Source organism: Ostrinia furnacalis, unplaced genomic scaffold (assembly GCF_004193835.3).
Source record: "Ostrinia furnacalis isolate ACB-3 unplaced genomic scaffold, ASM419383v2 OfSCF1132, whole genome shotgun sequence".
Taxonomy (NCBI): domain Eukaryota; kingdom Metazoa; phylum Arthropoda; class Insecta; order Lepidoptera; family Crambidae; genus Ostrinia; species Ostrinia furnacalis.
Genome location: NW_021131371.1, coordinates 568,944 through 594,333, shown reverse-complemented (window position 1 = coordinate 594,333; position 25,390 = coordinate 568,944). Strand labels below are relative to the sequence as shown.

Below are 25,390 nucleotides of genomic sequence, written 5' to 3'. Positions count from 1 at the left end.
TTGTACAAGGCTCTGAGATTGAGATACAACTAAAGTGTATGATAAAAGCTTTTATTCTGAAATGCAGTTGTACTAAAACGAAAAAAATTATTGTACTTATGCAAGGTTCAAATAATTTCGAAAGCTTGTAGCGCAAACATAAAAGAGGAATAAATTCCATGCGCGATACAAGCGTTCGAAATTATTTGAACTTTGCATACAATTTTTTTTTCGTTTTATTATCACGTGTTAACGGATTAACGATTAACGTTAACTTGCGTTAAATCATCCGAAATGTAACGTTTTAACGTTTAACGAAGTTAAGTTTTTTAGTAACGGTTTAACGATTAACGAAGTTAACTATTTGATTAACGGTGCCCAGCTATGGTCTTAGGGTTTCACGAGCTATTGCCAATACGCTTTTTGTGCCCCTCCCTGTTTCTATTGATTTTTTTTTTCTTTGTATTGCAGACGGGACGCCCCCTATCGAACCCTGACGGAAGCGTGTACAGATATGACCCTAACAACCCGCCCGTACTGGACGAGACATACCACCTTGAAGATGACCAGGTAAGTCGTACAACAAAATAACCCTACAATGTATTCAGTGCCATATGAGGGACAACCAATAAATAAATAGCCGAACGGTCAAGGTGTCGGACTGGCCGACTCGTGATCCGAGGAACGCGGTTTTGATCCCCGCTTCCGTTTAACTATGGTGGTGAGCCCACTAACAAGCACTATTTAGCTTGCACGAGGGGTTAATGGGATTATTGGCAATTTGTAAATACAAATAACTAATATTATTTTAAGAAATCTTTATTTACAAACAGCATTTCTCAGGTAATGATGACCACTTCTTCTGCTAGGCTCGAAGCCTGTATAGCAGTAGTTGTTTTGAGTGAGCATTAACACATTATGTATTATGTCCAAATTGAACCAACTAGCGACAGCTATAATTATGAAAAGAAAGTGACAATAGTGAATTAATAGAAGATAGATGGCAGCACCGCCTCATTCAGCCAATAATTCAATTTAAAATTTTGATCATTTGCCGCGCGAATAAAATTTGAAAATATAATAAAAACGGTTATTGACGGAGTGCAGCGACTCAACAAATCTATGTGCTAAGCAAAGGTAAGTATATTTTTTTGTATTTGACAGTGTTTTGATGCTAAAATTATACAATTACTGTGTGTGCCCGATGTGTCACTTCATGCAGTGACTTCATCCAATTTTAGGGTTTTTTCTATAATTGCGTGAGGCGTCCACATGTTGACTATCATGGTGATTACCAACGTTGGTGCCAATAGTATTTTTATGCCCACACGTTGGACGTTTGGCGTTGGAACCAATGTGTAGCCAGCCTTAGGTCCTGTCACTTGCTAGTGGCTAACGCCCGTATTCACAAACATTACTATGAGGTCTCACAGTGCGCGTGTACGCACAGGGTGACACACGAACCAATCACAGAGCTCTATTCAACGCTGTGCGTTCGATTTGCTGCTTCACTTAAGCAAGCATCGTTTGTGAATACGGGAAGAGTCAGTGTCGTTAAATACACTTGACATCAAATAAATCGCACCTGCCGCGACATGCACTTTCAAACGTATGCATCCCCACTTCCCATCAATATTGGCACCGTTTAAAAGCTTAGTTCTAAACTTCATTTCATTAAAGGAAAGGTTTTTACGCCAAAAATATGTCTTTCGAAGGATCCAGTCACTTCTTCAAAAAATAGGTAGTTACGCTTGAACCAAATTGTATGGCTATAAAACTGTTAAGTTGGGATTAATCGTTATCCATCTATTAAAGAGGACACGTGAGATCATTATTTGGTTTTATAACCATGAAAATTGGTCTAATTGATCTCAGAGGTGAGCCCCAAGTGAGGTCCATTTTCAAGTCATATTTATGGTATATGTAAATCGTTTATTAAGAAATTAATGAGTTTTTCTTTAAGTTTATTTATTGGGCTTTCAAATAACACCAATATTGTTGGGGCACCATGATTGTGTCAGAAGAAAATCTTTAAAGTTCGCGTCGCGGAATGTGCGATTTATTTGATGTTGAGTATATTATGAGTAGCAAAGACTATAAATATAATTTATAGCGTATTATTTCCGTACTGATAATAACGTGTGTTTTGAAGCTAGTTTTCCTTAATATTGTAGCGCTTAACTGTAACTGAGTCAGGAACTATTGGGCTGATTTGAAAGAATATTTTTGTGTTGGATAGCCCATTTAATTTCAAGGAAGGCTTAAGGCTATACAGGGTGGAATTTTGTAATGCCACCTGGAGGGAAAGTACCCTTAATAGTAGATAGAAAACTTTACTCAAAGAAAACATTTATTTTTGAAAAGAAAGTAGGGGCAGATCAGTAAAGAAAAACGGGATATAATACAATATGAACGTCAGGACGTCCACTGCTGAATATAGGCCTCCTCCAATGATTTCCATGTTGATCCGTTGGGGGCCTGCGTCCAGCGCCTTCCTCCTACCTTTATGATGTTGTCGGTCCACCTTCGTCAGTATAGACCCAATACACTGAACTGTCCCAGCCGTGACATTGACAGGGGGGCGCCACCGTCAATACCGGATCGCTGGTTCCGATTTTTGCTATGTTGGAAACTATATCATTGAACGATGGTGGCTCCCCCTGTCATTGAGTTTGGGTGGAACAGTTCAGTGTAGGTCGTCTACATATAAGGTATACAGGTAGAGTCAAAAATAAAAACTGAGTTTGTTCCGGCGTTTCTTCTCAGCATTGCCATATGTTTGTCTCGAAGCGCTGCTGGTAGGGCCCAAAAGATAAGGAGACATGTAAAGTGCCCAATAAGGGCTACCTTTTTTTCAACCGACTTCAAAAAAGGAGGAGGTTCTCAATTCGACCCGTATGTTTTTTTTTTTCTATGTTTGTTACGCGATAACTCCGCCAATTATGAACCGATTTGAACAAATCTTTTTTCGGCGTATAGGTAATACCTCAAGGGTGGTCCCATTTAAATTTAATAATAGAAAAAACAACCCCCAAGGGTGGAAAATTGGGGATGAACTTTTTATACGCAATATCTCCGCCGATTATAAATCAATTTGAACGATTATTTTTTTGTTGAATAGGTATTATCAAAAGGGTGGTTTCATGCGAATTTGAAGAAAATATTTCACCCCCAAGGGTGGAAAATTGGGGTTGAACTTTTTTATACGCAATATTTTTAATTTTAAGTTTTTTTTTGTGTCCACGCATTTGAAGTCGGTTTTATTTTTTTTAAAAGTTAATTATTATTTACTATATTTTGACGTTCATAAGTGCCACTTGTGGTCTAAATTGAATAAATATTTTTGATTTTGATTTTGAAAAGTCCATAAGTCAAAAATAAAAGTCCATATTGTGTTAATTTTATTAAAGTTTTAGTATGTGTACAGTGAACAGTATATCGGATCAGATTGTACAGTCGACAGCACATCAAGCTATACATTTTCGTTGCAAAGTCGCCCCTATCGCAACTACGTAAGATACCACAGTGTTTACGTTGACGTGCTGTTGACCGTACAATTTTGTTGAAAAATAGACCCTACTACATTCACATAGTTATCAGTAGTGGACTTCACATATCGCCAGAGAAAATAATCCATAGGTGTGAGATCACCCGATTGTGGAGGCCAATTCAAAGATCCATCACGTGAATTTATGCGCTCATCGAATGTTTCCCGCAATAAATTGAATGTGTCGCGTGCTGGATGGATGGTAACACCATCTTGTTGAAACCATAGCTCTGCCACATTAATATCATTCATCTGAGGAATGAAAAGTTACGAAAATTACGAAATATGGACGTTTGTATGGAAAACTAAACCATATTTTTTAAAATACATTTTTGCACAATTTGCAAGCGTTGTTTTGAAGTAATTCTATTTAACAAAACATACTGTCCACAAATGTACCACCAACTATCAAATTAACTATCACTAGAAACAGTGTAACCAATTTAAATTTGTATACCTCTAAAAAAAACACCCGTTACATTAAGCTTATGGTTCTATTTATATCGGCGCTTATCATCACCATTTTAGTCACAGGACGTCCACTACTGAACATAGGCTTGGCCAAATGACGAAAGAATTTATATTCCACTAGCTGACCCGGCGAACTTTGTTCCGCCTTAATGGCAATAAATAAGCAGACTTTTTTTTATTTCGAACGGGACAAAAAGTATCCTATGTCCTTCTCCTGGCTCTAAACTACCTCCCTGACAATTTTCAGCTAAATCGGTTCAGCCGTTCTTGAGTTATAAGTGGAGTAACTAACACGACTTTCTTTTATATATATATATTTAATTCCTCATCATAATCAACATTAGAAGCTTCTGTTTCAGTTTCATAACAAGTATTATTAACTTTTACTTTGCCTCCTGGACAATCTTTATTTGTCATGATGTCCCCAGTGCCATTATTTTTGTACTCCTCGATGTTCGGTTTGTAAAAAGCATCAAAACCGCCGGACCCTGTGGAACCAGAGGCAGCGGTTGGGGCCGAGTCTGCGGTGGCGATCACGGTGACGCACCACGCCAATAGTGCAGCTAGCTTCAGCATCATTCCTGTAAACATTTGATTCTTTAAATCTTTCGGTAGTCATCTATACTTACTAATATTATAAAGAGGAAAGATTTGATTGTTTGTTTGGATATGAATATTCGGTTATGGATAAGGTTACAGATATTAGAATAATATTATACCGGTTTCGGTTACGGCACAGAATAATAATAAGTACTACGTACAAGAGATTTGGGGATACAGTTCATAATAAACAACATAAGGCATGGAAATTGTGGAAGAGTAAAAGGACAAGTGTTGGAAGGAATGATATGAATGGCTACAAATTTTATAAATGAAAATATATTATTTAAATAATTAATTATACATTAAACGTATCCATATTGTATGAAACACACATTGTCATAATGATGTTATTTGTCACCTTCTATAATATTTATGAGTAAAATATGTAATTTTGCTTATTCAGTTGATATTGGTTGCATAATAATGAGCACTATGTAGTAAGGTAAGTATATAAATGCCACTTACCTAATCAAATCAAATAGTGCAGGCAGGAGACACTGCGATTCGGCGGCGACTTGCAGGGCCGACTGCAAACAAAAAACACGGTTATTTATTTATTCATTGCGGATTCATACAGAGTACTAAAAGCCTAAATTAGAGGACTCCATATTAATTTGCATTGAGTGAAAGTTGAAGCTGAATTCCTTCCTCAATTTAATCATTACTTAAGTGTAAGTATTTAAATGAAAATAAATAAATAAATATTCTGGTCCTTTATGGGGCAGCCTTTAAGTCTGGAGTGGAGGCCACGTACCGGAAAACGCAGGGTGGGACATCCACCCACAAGGTGGACCAACGACCTGAAGGTAGCAGGAAGGCGCTGGACGCAGGCCGCTACTAAGGCCCAGAACAGACGGTGAAACGCAACTGCAACTGCTAGTTACTTTTGATTTGCATCTAAGTTTCTGCCATAGCGTCCGTTGAGAGACCACACATGACGCGACCAGTTTGAAACCTTTAGTTTCATTCATCAGAATCACCAGAAAGTTGCAGTTTCGTTTCACCGTCTGTTCTGGGCCTAACCGGGCAATATGGAAAGCATTGGGGGAGGCCTATGTTCAGTAGTGGACGTCTTGTGGCCGAGATGATGATGAAAAATATCCTTTCTAAACACATTAGGGGCTTACAAATTGAAGTCTGTGTCATTCTACAGAACTTTAGATTAAAGCAAAATAAATAATATTAACCTCGCTTTCTTTCGACGCAGATTCCATCGTCGCCGCATCGCTTCCACGGCTCCCTGCGGCCAGCCCACGACGACGAAACATGCAGCAGTGGGGATTAGTATACGGAAATGATACCTACGAATGAACTAAATGACTGGGACAAAGTAGGGGAAAGCAATTGATCGGTAAGGACAATAGTTTCACTAGAAATTTTAAAGTGCAAGGAGNGTAGGGGGCAATCGTGCGTGTTTTGTTTTCGATGTAAACTCGCGGAGATGTACAGGCCTGGTTACGGTTACGGATATGAAATCATTTCGGATTATCCGAAAGTTTCGGATAATTTCGGTTACGGATATCAGACTTCTTAAAATACAAAATTCAAATAGCAAGATTCTGCGCGACCCACATAGCCACTTTATGTACAATGACGGAACCTATGTTAAAGGTGAAACAAACAGGCGGGGATATCTGATTGTTCCAGGAAATGCCAGACAAGTAACAAATATTTTTAAAAACATTTAAGATTTAGACTCCGCCTTTATCCGAAACATTTGAATCGGTTACGGTTACGGATATTTTTTTTTCGGATATCCGATAGTTTCGATTACGGTTACGGATATCCATAACATCCCTGCTTTCAAAACTACTGAATTGACCTATGAACCAACTAATAGTTAGTATTTATACAGTGTGAGTCTTGATAAAGTGAACATAACGTTTACTTTACAATCAGTAATTGAAAGATAAAAAATTCTATAAAAAATATAAAAAATCTCAGATATTTTTTGTCATTTTTTCGTTCGATAAAAATGGGTCTAGTTTCACCCATTTTCATATGTGCACTTTATCAAGACTCACACTATATTTGTTCGGTTTATTGCTTGCATTAGCCCTAGGGGACACAAATATAATGTGCTCGTTATGTAATATTAGGTCCTTACCTATGAAATTAGCGTTTTGTTTCTTCAATATTCATTATAATTTCTTTTATATTATAGCTATGTGTTCATCATTATTGTTTTATTTGAAATTCTATTTCAAAAGACTTACTTTTACGCTTAAAATGTTTAACTAATTTTTATTTTTTCAATTAGAATTAGACCTTCAAAGACCTAAAAATAAAATATACAGATACAATTTTTCAAAAATGTCCTCTTTATGTTTCTACAGTTAAATGTTGTTTTAATCTACCCAAAAAAAATCATAAAATTTAATTTGTGTTTCATTAAAAACCCGCAACAATGTTAGTATGGAAAAAAATATTTTCGTGAAATGCTCCATACAAAACGCTAATTTCAATTTCATAATAATTGTATTTGATAAACTAAAATGTATTAGTGTAACAATGTATTGGTGAACCAAATAAATAGGTAGGTAGGTATGGAATACTTACTAAACATAAAGATGGACGATTTTTCTTGTGTTCTGGAATACTTTATAAGTATTGTGTAATTGTAAAGAACACTTAAGTACGTCACTTTTTAAAGAGGCACTGAATGTGTTAGCCAGCCTGGTGTTTAAGTTACTACAGCTATTTTAACATTACAATATCCTGTACCACACACGTGACGCATCTCCCTGAATATCACTAAATATTGAGTAAACAATATAGGTAATGTACCTATAATGTTACAGTCAAAACTCACATTCGGTCGAAACCACTTTTGACTATATTTTTTATTAATTTAGTCTGTGCAAACAAACAGTTTAGTTAGACCATAGAAAAAACAAATAAGAATGCCAACTCGAGCCCCGAGCGAGCGATAAAGCCTTGATCACACGTACCGAGCAAACGGGCGAGACAGTGCTCTCGGCCAAGTACTCGATGTGTATGAACATTACGCCGAGTGCTCGACCGAGCGCTCGAGTATGTGACCCGCTTACCCAACTGTCTCGACCGAGTAAACATTTTACTGTCTCGCCCGTTTATTTATTTATTCAAGGAAAATCTAATACATAATTACAAGTACCATGCTTAAATTATATAGCAAGTAATGCCAATTACAGGTTTTCCTTAGTTACATAGTAAACTAAATGCTAATCGGATACAATGATCACACACAACCGTTTACTCGGTACGTGCACAGTAGATAAATCAAACAGTACGGAAGCTTCATACAAACGCTCGAAATCAGACTCACTCACACAGACGCACGCTTTACACGAGCTCTAAGCGAACCTCGCAGTCCATCCGTCGCGAGTGTCGCGCGCGTTGTGTTTATAATAATAATTTTATTGCATGCACGATCCGCTGTATTTTTAAAAAACATGCCACGTGTGTATTGCGTAGTATACGGCTGCTTGAACTCGACATCTTCAAAACCAGAACTTTCATTTTTTAAACTTCGTAATAATTCTGAATTGTAAAAATTATTAAATATTACTTTTTAAATAAACTGCTGCTTACATCTGATTTTGTAATAGTTCTTTTTAAATTACGTAATTACGCTTTTTAACAATTTATGTGTTCTATTTGATAAAGTAATTTGCTCCGCGCGCTTTGGTACTAAGTGATGAACTGAGCCCCGATTACGGTAACTTTTATAACGTCTACAATCCAGACGCGTTTCTGATTCTGCGATACGATTGGTCAAAACAGCTGACGTACGCTGTTGAACGACCAATCGTATCGCAGAATCGAGAAGCGTGTCTGGATTGTTGACGTTAAAAATTACCGTAATCGGGGCTCTGTATTTAAAATGAAGCAATAGCTATGTGAAAGTCGGTATTTTATTTATGAGAATAGAATATCTTCTACCGGCCTCTAATAGTACTTAATCAAATTATTCGATTATGTATTCGATCATTATAGAACCTAATTCACGTTTTATTTTTTTGTTAACTACTTAGTCAATTAATTTATTCCATTAGGTATTTGATAATTAAAAAACCTAAATAACCGTTTTAATAAATAAGTAAATTCAGAACCTTATTAATTTTATAAAGATTAAGAGTGCCAATCCTAACACTCAGTTGAAGTGTAGGTATTTAACTCGCCGAAAGGGCTAAGTTTCCGTACTGCTTTAGCTCATTTATCTACTGTGGTACGTGTGATCAAGGGTTAATAGCGTGTGAATAAGGTATTCAATCGTCAAAACTGCATTACTCAATTTAAATATAAAATAATTTCGGGACTTACTAAAGAGTGGCAGACTAACATACAAGGAAATACTTTGTATACTAATATACAGGGTGTCTAATTTTTTTTATGATCTTTTGTATTTTATTTTTTGTATGCTAAAACCGACGTTGTAGAAAATTTTATAATATTAAGTTTTGAAATCAAATACATGGAATAATAATAGTAATACTTTATTCAGCATAATTAAAAAAATAGAGTACATGATAATATTACGCGAAAGCGGCGTTCTGTTTTATATCATCATCATTTTAGCCATAGAACGTATACTGCTGATCATAATCCACTTCTTCCGATCGGCTTCCACGTTCATGATCCACTTCTTCCAATTCGCTTTCAAGTTCATAACAATTTTTACCTATCTTTGATTTACCTTTTGGACATTCATCATTCTTAACAATATCATTCATGTAATCAAAATCATCACTCAATGGCAAAGGGGTTTTAGGTGACCAGTTTTCGCGGGCAGATGGCTGCGGCCAGCTATTAGAGGCCCCATTCTGGTCGTGCGAAGTAGTTTCATATGTCTTGGAAGGCCGCATGCTTTCGCCGGTACGTAGCAGTCCCCAGCTATAAGGGACTCCATTCTGCTCGTGCGGCGTAGTTTCATATGTCTTGGAAGGGGACCAGTTTTCGCGGGCAGATGGCTGCGGCCAGCTATTAGAGGCCCCATTCTGGTCGTGCGACCTAGTTTTATATGTCTTGGAAGGCCGCATGCTTTCGCCGGTACGTAGCAGTGCCCAGCTGTAAGGGACTCCATTCTGGCCGTGCGGCCTAAATCCATGTATCTTGGTAGGCCACCAGGCCTCGCGGGTAATAGGTTGTGGCCAGCTACCTCTTCCGTAGTATATGTTATAATTGCGCGCGTTATACGGCCAGCCATTAGAGCTTGGGGCCGAGACTGCGGTGGCGATCATGGTGATGCACCATGCCAATACTGCAGCTAGCTTCAGCATCTTTCCTGTGAACATTTGGTTCTATAAATATTTTGATCGGTTATAATATAAATAAATGAAACATACTCCTACTCGTACTTCTATCAAACATTTCATGAAAGGTTGGCTAGGCAAGACACTTATCCCTATGCGTTTATATCATATCTATTCTATGAGCAAACGGATGGTTCAGTATTTATGTTTGTTCCGTTTATTCTTGCATTAGCCTTAGGAAATACAAATGTAATGGGTACCATTTGATTGATTAGCTTATTTATTATTTAATGAAAGAAAGAAAGAATGAACAGAATAAAATATTTGGTCAGCTACAATGGCTACATGGTCAGCTTTTCCAAACTGGTTTGTAATTAATATCATAATGAATTGCACTAAATTATTTTGGTCAACAGAAATATTTATAAATATTTAAGCCCACAGTATTGGGACTCCACGAACAAGACGGGATAGAATTAAACGGCAACGCATGATTGGGAAAGCCGCACCCAAGTAATGGGATGCAGAAAAATATAAAAATATTAAGCAAATCACAACTAACCAAAGTTTGGAAAGCAGTCGATGAGTAAGCAAATTGTTCCTGATCAATTACGAAATGGCCGCCACTCTTAGAAAGTGGGTGTATCACAAATGTAATGAGTTGAGTTGGTATGGTCTAAAAAATGATACATTTATTTTGGTCCTTTGACCCTTTGGGATATGAAATATATAAAAAAAACCGGCCATGTGATAATTGACCAGCGCACCAAGGGTTCTATATAAAATTGTATGTATATAATAGTTTATTCCTAAAATTAAGATTATCGAACAAAAAAACAATGACAAGATTACATTTCTTGTATAGGAGCACCTAATTAGATATTTATTCCAATCTGTTTTATTACTTTTTGTTGATGGACCATCATGTTGAATTCATTTGTAATTTCAATGCAATTTATAATAATTTAAATTTTAAATTCCTTGGTTTTACATTATGACTGTGTGTTGAAAATAAATGACTATTATTATTATTTACACTTACCGTACAATAAGATATTCAGCACAATATAATTATACAACCGCTCTATTAGTAGAATATCCTAAAACTATTTTAGAAATTCTAATATTTTCCTCGCTTGCTCCCATATCTGATAATTTCGTAATAAGGAAAATGTTAAATAAATTACTGTTAAATAATGTTACTTAAAATATTTGGCTGTGTAACTTAACGTAACTTTTAAACTAAGAGGTATATCCTGATAAAATGCAAACAGTAATAATGTCTATTTTTGCAGTCAAAATTGGTTTTGACCGATGCCCTTGGTTAATAATATGGACTGATTTTGACTGCAACATACACACAAAACTTTTGAAACGACCGTGTTTTAGCAAATAGATAATTCTCATGTATAACACAGCCAAATATATTTAACGTTTTCCTTATTACGAAATTATCAGCAGTTCTAATGCATAACTGAGTCAGTGCCTGAGATATGAGAGCGGCACGGGGGCTATAAATATTGGCAAATATTAGAATTTCTAAAATCGTTTTGGGACATTCTAACAGAGCGGTTGTATAATTATATTGTGCTGAGTATCTTATTATACGGTAAGTGTAAATAATAATAATAAAGTCATTTATTTTCAACAGACAGTCATAACATAAAACCAAGGAATTTAAAATTTAAATTATTATAAATTGCATTAAAATTACAAATGAATTCAACATGATGGTCCATCAACAAAAAATAATAAAACAGATTGGAATAAATATCTAATTAGCTGCTAGGTCCTATACAAGAAATGAATTTTTTCATTGTTTTTTTGTTTGATAATCTTAATTTTAGGAATAAACTATTTAAATACATACAATTTTGTATAGAATACTTGGTGCGCTGGTCAATTAACACAAACATGGCCGGTTTTTAGGGTTCCGTAGTACTGACAAGGTCTGTCTGTCTGTTTTGTCCGTTTGCAAAATGTTAAAGCGCCACTTTTTGTTCGAGTAGGGCGTCACTCCCCCCTAAAAACTAAACCCATGGCTTGAAACATTTGGAAAAATTCATGATAACAGTGATTTTTATGAACTTTCAAGGAAAACTATAGCAGTTAAGATATATTAGTTAATTTAAGAGTAATAGTCGTTTTACTCATTTATTGTATTTCATACCTAATAAAAATTCCTTAGAAGAAAATATTAAAAGTGACTTTAGATGAAGTAATTGCTTGCTTCTGAAATATACCTACTGTGGTAACGAAGCACAACTACGAAACCCTACATTGCGTGTGGCACGACACGCACTTGGCCGGTATTTTTTTTTATATTTCATATCATACCCCAAAAGGTCAAAGGACCAAAATAAATTAAAAAATAAATGTATCATTTTTTAGACCATACCAACTCAACTCATTACATTTGTGATACACCCACTTTGTAAGAGTGGCGCCCATTTCGTAATTGATCAGGAACAATTTGCTTACTCCTCGACTGCTTGCCATACTTTGGTTAGTTGTGATTTACTTAATCTTTTATATTCTTCTGCATCCCGTTATTTGGGTGTGGCTTTCCCAATCATGCGCTGCCGTTTAATTCTATCCCGGACGTCTTGTTCGTGGAGTCCCAATACTGTGGGCCTAAATATTTATAAATATTTCTGTTGACCAAAATAATTTAGTGCAGTTCAGTATGATATTAATCACAACCCAGTTTGGAAAAGCTGACCAAATATTTTATTCTGTTCATTCTTTCTTTCATTAAATAATAAATAAGCTGATCAATTAAATGGTACCCATTACATTTGTATTTCCTAAGGCTAATGCAAGGAATAAACGGAACAAACAAACATAAATACTGAACCATCCGTTTGCTCATTGAACAGATATGATATAACATAAGGATAAGTGCCTAGCCAACCTTTCATGCAATGTTTGATAGAAGTACGAGTAGGAGTATGTTTCATTTATTTATATTATAACCGATCAAAAGATTTATAGAACCAAATGTTCACAGGAAAGATGCTGAAGCTAGCTGCAGTATTGGCATGGTGCATCACCATGATCGCCACCGCAGACTCGGCCCCAAGTTCTAATGGCTGGCCGTATAACGCGCGAAATTATAACATATACTACGGAAGAAGTAGCTGGCCACAGCCTCTTACCCGCGAGGCCTGGTGGCCTTCCAAGATATATGCTTCTAGGTCGCACGGCCAGAATGGAGTCCCTTATAGCTGGGGACTGCTACGTACCGGCGAAAGCATGTGGCCTTCCAAGACATATGAAACTAGGTCGCACGGCCCGAATGGTGTCTCTAATAGCAGGCCGCAGACACCTACCCCCGTAAACTGGTCACCTACCCCTTTGCCTTTGAGTGATTTTGTTTACAATGATGATTGTCCAATAGGTAAAATAAAGATAGGTGAAAAATGTCATGAACTTGAAAGCGGATCGGAAGAAGTGGATTATGATAACCAGTAGATGACCTGTGGCTAAAGTGATGATGATGAGCGTTCATATAAAACAGAAATAAATACACAGAATGATGTCGGTATCTACATAATATACTCTAGACCAGTGGTTCCTAACCTCGGGGTAATTACCCCCGCAGGGGTTAACGGAAATTCTAGAGGGGTAACACGGGATGGCACGAAAAAGTATTAAAATAGCAATGAACAAAATAATAGTACGGTATTGGCCGCGCCAAACTTATTTAGCAAAAAATTGCGTGGTGGGGGTAAATTTGGCCGTCGTAAAATGTATCGTATGCCCTCGGTTACAGAGTACATGTTACGATGGGTAATTTAACTCCCTCCACGAAATTCTTAGATTCTGTAGATCCGCAGGAGACTTTAGCTAGGGGTAAACTCAATTCTCATACTTGTTCACAGGGATAGTGACATTGAAAAGGTTAGGAACCACTGCTCTAGACTGTAACTTGTGTTGACTGGAAGCACGAAACGATCACGAATTTGTAACGAATGTTACAGTCTAGGGGCCTTACTTACGGAGGCCATTACTACTGTACTGTTTTAAACAACTTTTATAATGTCAACTGACAATTTTGATAATAACATTAACTGATGATGTGCACATACTAAAACTGATTTTCATAAGAATAATAATATAAATAAATTAACACAATATGGACTTTTCTTTTTTATACCTTACTCCTCTTATAAAATGTAGTGTCAAATATAAGACTGATTTCACAATGTCAGACAACCGCTGATGTTATTTATTAGAAGACGTGTATAGTTGTCGAATGCTTTAATTGCATTGATTTTTACGTAAAAAATACCAAATGTAAGGCGGTCGTAGCTGCCCAAAATGCATATTTTCATGCACGTATAAATAAATGCAAGTTAACATAAAGGAACTTATTAAAATGTTTAAGTTTACTCGTATACCTCTTAAATAGGAGTTATTTTTTCATACTAAAATAAAATTTAGTAGATCGCTCTAATGTTTGTAAATCTACGCGCCTCACCAAGATAGACTAAGCAAACGAACGTCACATCATTACAGTAACAATCCCAACTAATATTATAAATGCGAAAGTAACTCTGTCTGTCTGTCTGTCTGTTACGCTTTCCCGCTTAAACCTCGCAACCGATTTTGATGAAATTTGGCATAGAGATAGTTTGAGTCCCGGGAAAGAACATAGGATAGTTTTTATCCCGGTTTTTGAAACAGGGACGCGCGCGATAAAGTTTTTCTGTGACAGACAGAATTCCACGCGGGCGAAGCCGCGGGCGGAAAGCTAGTAATAAATAATGTGTACGGTCTTTGTGGAAATCCTTGAGGGAGGCCTTTTTCCAGCAGTGGACGTCTTTCGGCTGAAACGAACGAATGAACGAATATGTCCAGACAGTCTTATGAAAACTGGAAAATATTTTTTGTTCACATCTTCATAACTTTTAATGTTGACGTTTTGTTTAATGAATTATGTTAAATACCACATGTGTACAGTGACGCGGAAAATGTGTGGTTTCTCACTAACCCAGTATGGCTGTTTTTCCATAACTGAAGTACCTAATATACTTTAAACTTTCTATGTCATGTTCGGGAAGTAAAGAGGATCATTTTAGTTTAAATAATACAGCGGAATTTTTGAGAATTAAAATAAAATCGATTAATCGAAAAACAGTTTTATACACTCGGCATCAAATAAATCGCACCTCCCGCAACAAGCACTTCTAAAACGTATGCATCCCCACTTTCCACCAACATTGGTTCCATTTGAAAGCCTAGTTCTAAACTTCATTTCATTAAAGGAAAGGTTTTTACCCCAAAAATGTGTAAAAAGAAGGAACCAGAGTCACTTCTTCAAAAAATAGGTAGTTACGCTTTAGTGGCTATAAAACTGTTAAATTGGGATTAATCGCTATCCATCTGTTAAAAAGGACACCTAAGATCATTATTTGGTTTTATAACCATAAAAATTGGTCTAATTGATCCCAGAGGTGAGCGGTTCTATATTGGCTCACATAAAATTCTAAATCCTATTCTTTGTCTTACTACCGATTTGTGTTCATAATAATCTCTCTTCATAATTTTATTTTTCATACTTTTTTTATTCATACATTTTTATTACTACCATCGGAGCTCATAACAGTTAGTAATCATAATTTTTTTATCAATACTGGTACTACCAAGAACCATTTAAAATACATAATTTTTATTTTCAGATCTTTTTTCTTCATAACATTCATTGATCATATTGTTTTAATTAATAATGTTGTTACTAAGAACATACTTCAACTCATAATGTTGTTGTTCAGAATAATTTACTTTATAACAGACATACTCGTATCTTTAAAAAAATCATATATAATCATGCATTGGTATCTCCTCGTCTCCGGCGCTGCGGGATGTGCAGCCCTTCCGCCCTTGCGTAACGAGGCTCAGGCACCCACGCTTGCTTCCGCAGCTTCGGCTTTTTGGATCGCCATCGGCGCCTTCGGCGCCTCGGCGACCAGCCTCAGCCGCTCCAGCTCACCCGGGCGCCTGAGCCTCGTTACAGCGGGCGAGGGCTGCCCTCCCTCCGCGCCTCCGGCTTTTAAATTACACTCTAGGGGTAGGGCAGACAAGACTACGTGGAGTCGGTTTTGCAGCGATTCGTTTCTGTCACGTTAGTTTTGTGGCACAAAATATTGCCTGTTTTGGACCATTTCAAATTAATTTAATGTTAAAATACGATTTAATACGAATATAGACAAATCATGATTTTCAATAATATGGATAAATACACTTATGAGTAATAAATTTATGAAAACAAATATTAGGATACATCACATTTATGAATATTATAGTTATTTATTCGAATGATTATGAGTTTCGATCGTTAGTATAGAAAAATATATGAAAACAAATATTAGTAAAAACTAAGTGTATGATTAGTGATATTATGAATATCAATGATTATGTTTTTAAATATGTAGGTTTTAAATTTTTTATGAAGAATGATCATTATGGTATCAAATTGTATGAGAAATATTTTCGGACCTTCAATGATAGGAATTGAAAAGTTATGTAAGAAAATGCGCTACCGAGGTGAGCCCCAAGTGAGGCCTTTTTCAAGTCACATTTATGGTACCTGTTAATTGTTTATATGAAAATTAAATGTGTCTTTCTTTAAGTTTATTTATTGGGCTTTCAAATAACACCAATATTGTTGGGGCGCCATGATTGTGTCAGAAGAAAATCTTTAAAGTTTGCGTCGCGGAAGGTGCGATTTATTTGATGTTGAATATATTTGGATCTGAGAAAGCTACGAGATTCTTTTAAGCTTTCAAATACGTAGAATAAGATACTCCATCTATGTACCGAACATTGTAATGGGTTAACATGCTTAGTTTACCCGAAAATCGTTTTCTAAATAATAATATTACTTACCCTATTAAAAGTAGTCAATTTTAAAAAAATATTTTGTAAAAACTAGACATGCTAGCTAAATGGAGATTTCGTTGCTATCATTTAAATCGCCATATCTAGCCGCTTCTTCAATAAAAATGCAATTTCCGAAAAATGGTCTTCATAAAACACTGTGCACTAGACCACAGAGGTTACATTTTGCGTTTGATTTTTTTAACAATATTTTGTTTTTTGTTACAGATCGACCAAAACGACAAAAAAAGAGGCAAGCTGGAGAAACAGGACTCTTTTATAGATCACGGAGGTAATGACAATCTATTATTTAATTAAATATTATTTTTAGCATTCGATTGTGAGATAATAATATGCTGAGACGAAGACGTTTTGCCGCAACTCTGCTCGTATTATTCTTTTTTTATTATTACACTAGCTTTTGCCCGCGGCTTCACCCGCGTGAAATGTAGTATTACAGATCGGCATAAATTATAGCCTATATGTTAATCTGGATTACAAACAATAATACTGTAAAGTTTCAACAAAATCCGTTCAGTAGTTTTTTCGTTAAAGAGTAACAAACATCCAGACATCCAAACTTTCGCATTTATAATATTAGTAGGATTGTTAAATATTGTAACGTAATGTCCGTGGTGCATTCGTTCGTTCGTTTCAGCCGAAAGACGTCCACTGCTGGACAAAGGCCTCCCCCAAGGATTTCCACAAAGACCGGTCCTGCGCCGTGGTGCATATCTTTTCTTAAGTGTTTTACTTAACCTTTGTTTTGTCTCCTGTCATCCGCTTTGCACTCTGAAAGGAAGTCGAACGTTCGAGTTCAAACTCCACCTAATATTATGTTCTGATTAATTTCGTTGCGGGCCCAATGACAGTTTAACTTTCCCCGGGACACACTTGACCTTCACTGGTTGGATTTTATTGGCGGTCAAGCTGTAGATCCTGGCTACACAAGAGTTGCAGCGGTAGGAACGTGAGGTGGGAATAGTTCCGTAATTGTAACTTGGTCAGCAATTTTATGTAAGTGTGCAGCAAATAAATGTTTGCTTACTTCCAGAGTGCGACTGCCCACCGCCGGAAGAGACCCGCAACAAATGTTGCTGCGAGTGCCGCCAAAACGACGCCTCTCAAAGGGACGCTGATAAGGTAACACTCATCATCATCATCATCATCCCTAAACACTTAGGCCCAGAACAGACGGTGAAACGCAACTGCAACTTTGTGATGATTCTGATGAATGAAACTGAAACTGAAAGTTTCAAACTGGTCGCGTCATGAGTGGTCTCTCAACGGACGCTATGGCAGAAACTTAGATGCAACTCAAAAGTAACTAGCATTTGCAGTTTCGTTGCAGTTGCGTTTCACAGTCTGTTCTGGGCCTTAGGGGCGTATTACAAAAAGTTAAACGCACCTTGAAACTAGTTTCAATTGTCATTTAATGACGTAGCACACTTATCAACCCGGAAAGGGATCGTAACCGTATCAACTCAATGCGGTCAGTATTCTTTGTAGGAAACTCCATACAGCAACGCCCACTTATCCGCACCGTAACGTAAACGCCTCGCCTACTGACAGCGCGCGAAAGGCGATGAATGAAAAGTTCTTTTGGCATGGCATAACATAACATAACAAGCATATAAGTAGCAGTGGCGGCGTAGCATGGGTTGGCACCCGGGGCGATCCACACCCCCCCCCCCCGTCCACAAGTCCTATGGCACCCCCTGGTACCCTCCAGGATTTTTGGGGTTACCTCGCGATTCGAAGATTGAAAGACAATCGCACCCCCCCACCCCCCTCGTATCATGACATAGACGGCAGATTTGCCATGCAGATGTGCCAGTGAGTACTAATCTGCGCGACTTGTGTCACCCCCTGATGCTTGGCACCCGGGGCGGACCGCCCCCACCGCCCCCCCCTTACGCCGCTACTGATAAGTAGCTTACGTTGGGGCTAGCTGGCGGTGTGTGAAATTGTCCAAAGATTTATTGTTATTATCTTTACAGCATACGTCAGACGAAAAGCAAGAGCCCCGGAGCCCTTGCAAGAATAACTACGAGTCAAACAACCAAGATTCAGAACAAGATATACAAAAGTCAGCTGAGAACAATTTTGAATGTGACACACAATATTCGCCCCAGTTGGCGTACGAGAGCTATGAAGGTTATGAGCAGGCCGAAACGGTGGCCGATCAGGGGGCACAATATGACACGCTGGCCGATCAGAATCAGGCTTACGAAGCGGTGGCCAATCAGAGCGGGCAGCAGTTTGACTCAGCTAGTCCGAGAACGCAGCAATTTGACCCGAACAATCAGAAAACGCAGCAGTTTGACACAAACAGTCAGAGAACGCAGCAATTTGACACAAACAATCAGAAAACAAAGCATTTTGACACAACTCGTCAGAGAACGCAGCAATTTGACCCAGACAATCAGAAAGCCCAACAGTTTGACACAGCCGGTCAGAGAACGCAGCAGCAATTTGATCCAATTAATCAGATAGCTCACCAGTATGACCCAACCAATCAGAAAGTGCATCAGTTTGAGCCTAACAATCAGGCAGCTCACCAGTTAGATCCGACCACTAAGAGAACGCATCAGTTTGACCAAAACAATCAGAGATCGCAGCAATTTGACCCAAATAATCAGATATCACAGCAGTTTGACACAAACATTAACAGAACCCAGCCATATGAGCTGACCAGTCAGAGGACGTCTCAGTTTGAGCCGGCCAGTCAGAGAACGCCACAGTTTGAGCCAGCGAATCAGTTGGCTCAGAGTGAAGAAGCGAAAGCCAATCAAGACAGCCACGAGATTCAGTATAACCAGTACGCAGTCAGAACTGATGAGGTAAGTCAGTTTTTTTAGGGTTTCGTAGTCCAAAGAGAATCTACACTACGCTATTTTTATTTACATTTTTACTCATAAAAATTGACTAGGATAAAATGAAATCAGGTGTCAATCGCAGAAAATGGCGGAGTAAATTTGAAGAATATACTATTTTTCAAATCGGTCAAGTAGTTTCGTATGTATTCAAGATGCCTGTTATGTGTTATCATGGGGGTCACTTAAAAATTAGGGATTGATGGTGAAAACGGGCATAATCCTTTCAAAGTCTTCAAACAAACAATGAAATCTTTCTTCTTTATAATAAATAATAATAAAAGTTTATTTAACAACTTTAACATACATTAGGTTAGGTTACATTTCTTTACATAGATACCACACATATTAGTGTAGATTTATGTACATGAAACTATATGTAATCGTTGCAATAATTAAATTACAAATCCTACTACACAGGATTGTTGCTATGTAATATAATAATTATCATATTTCTAATACGAGTTAACAGGAAAACTATTCCTTAATGAGGTCACTTATAACAATATGTTAAATTTTATGATTAATTCATTATACCTACATCTGACGTGACATGTTCTATCACTTTAAATTATCGTGTCAAAGCGCTTTTTAAAATACTATTTGCAGAAAATAAACTACTTTTGACTTTACTAGCTGACTACTACGTACAGCCTATGTTACTTTATTTCTTTTTTTTTGCTTTATTTTTAGTAGTGCTACCCCCCTTTATGCCCCCCCCACTTGCCATATGTTTGTCTCGAAGCGCTGGTAGGGCCCAAAAGATAAGGAAACATGTAAAGTGCCCCTTAAGGGCTACTTTTTTACTGTATTTTGACGTTCATAAGTGCCATTAGTGGTCTAAATTGAATAAAATGTATTTGATATGATATTGTGCCCCCCTGCTGACAACAGAGGGCCCCCGCTGAAAATCAACTTCGAGACAAGCCCTGGCGCGGTCTTGATGTATGCTGAGCGGGTGCCTTTTTGTCAGAGGGGCACAAGCAGTTAAAGCCTGGTCCGTGAGCACGTAGAATTTTGTCCAATGACCCCAAGCTACCCATCCTTATCGCTCGCGCGTAATTATGTTGCTGTCGCGACTGTGCGACGGGCGCCCGCAGTGAGTGTGCGAGCGCGACAGCCCATTTGTCTTTCATTATGTACCTATGTCTTTCCTGCTTGTATGTCTTTCTTTCAAATAAAAACTATTCTATTCTATATCCCTAAAAGTCCATGTATCCTGCAGGTAACATCGCCGCCTGAAAGCCAACCGTGCCAGCCGACGGAGTTGGCTCTCCAGAGCATGGCGCAAGCGAAAGCCACGCCCGTGTCTATACCAGACCCACACTTAAGTAAGTACACTTCGTTTCAGCCAAATGACGTCCACTGTCCACGACAAAGGTGACTGATGCCCGTTTTCATAGTGGTCACTTAGCAATTCCCTGCATGATCGAATCCGAAATGAGGAGATCCGCAGGAGAACCAAAGTGCTCGCAGAATTGCTAAAATCAAGTGGCAGTGGGCGGGGCACATAGCTCGTAAAGACGATGGCCGTTGGGGCAGAAAAGTTGTCGAGTGGCGACCACGGGCTGGAAGACGTAGCGTGGGCAGGCCTCCTACTAGGTGAACCGACGATCTGGTAAAGGTCGCGGAAAGAGCCTGGATGCGGGCAGCGCAGGATCGTGGAAAACCTTGGAGGAGGCCTTTGTCCAGCAGTGGACGTCATTTGGCTGAAAGGAACAAACGAGGGGTCACTAGGGATTGATGGTGAAAACGGGCATAAGTTTCTTCCGCCACTTCTTCTCAGCACCAGCCCATATGTTGTCCCGAAGTGGTGGTAGGGCAAGCTATATTTGGGACGTGTAAAAGTGTCCTGGAAAGGGCCTATGTACTGAATAAACTATTTGAATTTGAACTGCTGGTCAAAGCCCTCCCCCAAGGATTTCCATAACTACCGGTCCCGCATCCAGGCTCGTCCAGCGACCTTCACCAGATCGTCGGTCCACCTAGAGGGAGGCCTGCCCACGCTACGTCTTCCGGCCCGTGGTCGCCACTCAAGAACTTTTCTTCCCCAGCGGCCATCAGCTCTACGAGCTATGTGCCCCACCCACTGCCACTTTATTTTAGCAATTCTGCGAGCTATGTCGGTGACTTTGGTTTTCGAAAGTACACTAAATCATCATTATCGTCATCATCATCAGAGGTGGAATTGTGTAAAGCAATCGTAATCATTTGACAGTTCATAACGTACGATAAAGTCAATTAAACAAAGCGTTTGACAGAATAATCGTATGTTATGAACTGTCAAATGATAACAATTGCTTTACACAATTCCACCTCTGGTCCCCACTGCCAACACGACCCTCTCTTTACCAGAGGCAAATGGAGGATGATAAAGCTGAAGTTCGAACTCTTCCTATGTTCTTCTGATTAATTTCGTTGCGGGTCCAATGACAGTTTAACTTTCCCCCGGGACAAACTTGACCTTCACTGGCTGGCTTATTGGCGGTCAAGCTGTAGATCCTGGCTACACAGGAGTTGCAGCGGTGGGAACGAGAGGTGTGAATAGTCAATAAGGAAAGTGGGAATAATCAAAACAATTTGTTCACAGGGCCGATGTCAATCAACAATGTGGTTTACCCCACGATGCATCAGGGGTACCCATACATCAACCAATGTCGCATGGTGAGTAACACATAGATTAAGGTAAAGGTGGAAATACATTACAACGATCGCGCAAATGGTACCAATGGAAGCAAAAATTCAAAATTCCACGCCTCTTTTTCGATGTCTTTATTTCTTGTTTAAAAAAATAATGGCTAGTTCGATTCAATAACATACTTAACCCCTAACCAAGCTCTGGTATCCACAGAGCCCACATCAGTTTAAACTCTATGCTGTGAAAATACGGTTGAAAACGAATGACTTTTTTTTAGTCTAATCTCTAAATGAGTTCCCATTAGAGCTCTTTCCGTCGGGGACCTCCTGTTTTTTGCAGCATCCCGTTTAGTAAATAATATATGTGTTTAATGCTAAAAATTCACACGATAATCCGGTTTTTAGTGCCCCGCATAAAACTGATCCGTTCGAATTTGCTATTCAGATTTGTATTTAAACCGTACCTGCAAAAATCGGGATACTGCCGTTTGCCGTTCGGTTTGATGAACACACAAGTCCAGTTTTGCGGCATTCAATAATGCAGGATCTCTTAAAACTGGATTGCTGTGAGAAAGGGCTCTTACAGGTTGCCCATAGTAATGCTCATTGCTCGGTTCGCGTCCTTCACTGATGTAATGCTCGACTCTAACGTTACAAGCAAATGCTCCAGGTGAGTGAGCACCTTAATATGTATAATCCACAATGACAGTGCGTCATCTACTGTACTTTTCTTTAATTTGTTGTTATTAAATTATTAATTTAACATGAAATGATAATAAATATTAGAGCGAAATATTTGTTTCTGATATTCGGTATGCAGACACAAATATGTTTTTCCAAATAGTCATCTACATTAATAATAATATGACTAATAATAATTTATAAATCATATCAAATACATAGCCTCAAATTAAAGTGAACTTTTACTCCAAAAACGACAATGAGGGTTTTTTTTTTAAATTCCGTTTACTTATTTCCAACAACTGTAATAGATATTTCGATAGTATGGAAAAAAAATGATTTTTATAAGTTGCACGTTTGTTACTTTACTGCCTCCGAGTCCTGCATCTACATATTTAGAGCAATGGTTCCCAAACTTATTTGAGACGCGCCCCCTTTCGACCATACAAAAAATTCCGCGCCCCCCTCATTCAGTCAAGATTTATTTATTGGTTGTATCGGGCAGTCTGGAATGCATTCTCTCAGCGGCCGCAGGTTTTTTACTTAAGTACACAGATGGCCCTCACCCCCCTTTAAAGGTCTTTGCGCCCCCCACTTTGGGAACCACTGATTTAGAGGTAGTGCAGTATCTTTTGGGGGGCGATATGTTTTACATCCTGTGAGCTTAGGATCTGTTTCCCCAGGTGTAGCTATGCTTGCGTAGTCCGTGATTTTTTACAAACAACCTGTATAAAATATCCCTGTGACAAACTAATAGTGAGTGAATGAGTTTGTTCCGGCGTTTCTTCTCAGCACTTGCCATATGTTTGTCTCGAAGCGCTGGTAGGGCCCAAAAGATAGGGAGACATGTAAAGTGCCCCTTAAGGGCTACCTTTTCTTTTTTTATTATTTACTATATTTTGACGTTCATAAGTGCCACTTGTGGTTAGAGTTGCCAGGCGTCCGGCTTTTTAGGGACTTGTCCGGCCAAATATTGCCTTGTCCGGCCTGTCCGGCTTTTGTTAGGCTTTTTATTTGGTTGCCGCGCCAAGCGAAAGTCGAACCACAGAATCATATGAAGCGCACGCATCAGGATGTTGGTTAGCAACCGATGCTGAGAGTACTCACTCATGAGCTGACCCTGTGGTTTAAATTGAATAAATATTTTTGCTTTTGAATACATAACTGAATAACCCACAGGAGCCGACGATGCCGGTGTATCAGCAAGTGCTGGGTCCGCCGGAGGATGCCAAGCAGATGACGTCACCGCCCCACCAAGAGCCTACCTTCAGAATCGGTATGCACTGTGCCATTTAGTGGCAGACTTAATGCCACCTGGCATTTAGTCCGCTACTGTACAGTTGTATGTGCAAAAGTGTAAATAAATAAATTTATCCTAACACCTAGAAAACGCCTAACTTACAACCCGATTGAGTTAAATGCGCACCTGTACGGCTAGCACGATAAACTTTCGAGTTCGAATCGTTTGCGTATTCGAATCGCCATCAAAAGATTTAGTACATAAACTACAACAGCGCCTTTGTGAACGTGTCGTAAAGTGAACTTAGTATGAGAAATGGTGGCATGAAACTTATTTTGAGAGTCACTTTATCTATTGATTCGACGGTTGAGTATCGAATTTTGTCGAATACGCAAACGATTCGAAGACGAAAGTTGTTTGCTAGAGGTATGCTGTATTGCTGGCCGCCATGACGTCACATCGCCGCTCTGGTACGGACGGGACGAACGCGGGGAGTGTGGATACAGGCAACTAACCGGTCAATTTTGAAATCATTGGGGGAGGCCTATGTTCAGCATTGGACGTACTGTGGCTGAAATGATGATGATGATTTTAATTATGAAGACAATGAGGCAAATAAGGGTAGTGATCATAGAGATCTAGAGAGATGCCAAGCAATGCGCTGAGTTCAAAACCCAGTGTCGCTTTAGAAATTCACACACACAAAGTAATCAAAATAAAAACAATACCTTACGAAGAGTGTGTGTCAAGCACACATTGCAATAAGTGCGGCTATTCGTTCGCATACCAGGATACAAGTAATGTACTTAAAGCTACTACATACGCGGTCACGGTATTCTGTTAATTTAAATATGCTCATTATTCACTGCGGTATCAGTTCTCAACGTTCGAATAATCTTTAGTACTACGCAAGCAATGTAATATGTACCTACTTAACACATAACGTCAACTGCATGGCATATTGCTGTCGCGAGCAATGTGTTCTGTTTTTGGGCATATTGCTGCGACACCGGCCCCGCCCCCTTTTCACATCTCCCTTTTGTTTATGTGATCTGTAGTGGTGATACCAGGCCTGTTCATCTCCGCGAGTTTACATCGAAAACAAAACACGCACGATGGCCCACCTACAGGATACTATTCGACAAGGCCTCACATACGAGCGAACATGACTCACGCACGCGTATTCTTGTGTATGATGGAAGAAAATAAAGAAAATGGTGTACTAAATACTGTGCAGTAT

The 25,390-nt window shown here is 38.5% G+C and overlaps 2 protein-coding genes across 2 annotated transcripts in view; both read left to right on the top strand.

Annotated features, from left to right (window-relative positions):
- Nucleotides 1-25,390, top strand: part of enc (R3H domain containing protein encore) — a 65,574-nt gene that overhangs the window by 22,197 nt on the left and 17,987 nt on the right. The window contains exons 17-23 of the mRNA XM_028302551.1: nucleotides 451-549; nucleotides 16,945-17,008; nucleotides 17,771-17,859; nucleotides 18,717-19,559; nucleotides 20,818-20,923; nucleotides 22,183-22,256; nucleotides 24,090-24,186. Of these exons, the coding sequence (XP_028158352.1) occupies nucleotides 451-549; nucleotides 16,945-17,008; nucleotides 17,771-17,859; nucleotides 18,717-19,559; nucleotides 20,818-20,923; nucleotides 22,183-22,256; nucleotides 24,090-24,186 (1,372 nt within the window). The remainder of the gene's footprint in view (nucleotides 1-450; nucleotides 550-16,944; nucleotides 17,009-17,770; nucleotides 17,860-18,716; nucleotides 19,560-20,817; nucleotides 20,924-22,182; nucleotides 22,257-24,089; nucleotides 24,187-25,390) is intronic.
- LOC114351393 (uncharacterized) lies at nucleotides 11,323-13,341 on the top strand. The gene is made up of 2 exons (XM_028302588.1): nucleotides 11,323-11,443; nucleotides 12,845-13,341. The coding sequence occupies exon 2, from the start codon at nucleotides 12,850-12,852 to the stop codon at nucleotides 13,306-13,308; it is 459 nt and encodes a 152-aa protein (XP_028158389.1). The 5' UTR covers nucleotides 11,323-11,443; nucleotides 12,845-12,849; the 3' UTR covers nucleotides 13,309-13,341.

What these genes read in the sequence shown, in the direction of transcription:
- LOC114351393 (XM_028302588.1), top strand. Translation starts at nt 12,850, where the DNA reads ATGCTGAAGCTAGCTGCAGTATTGGCATGGTGCATCACCATGATCGCC.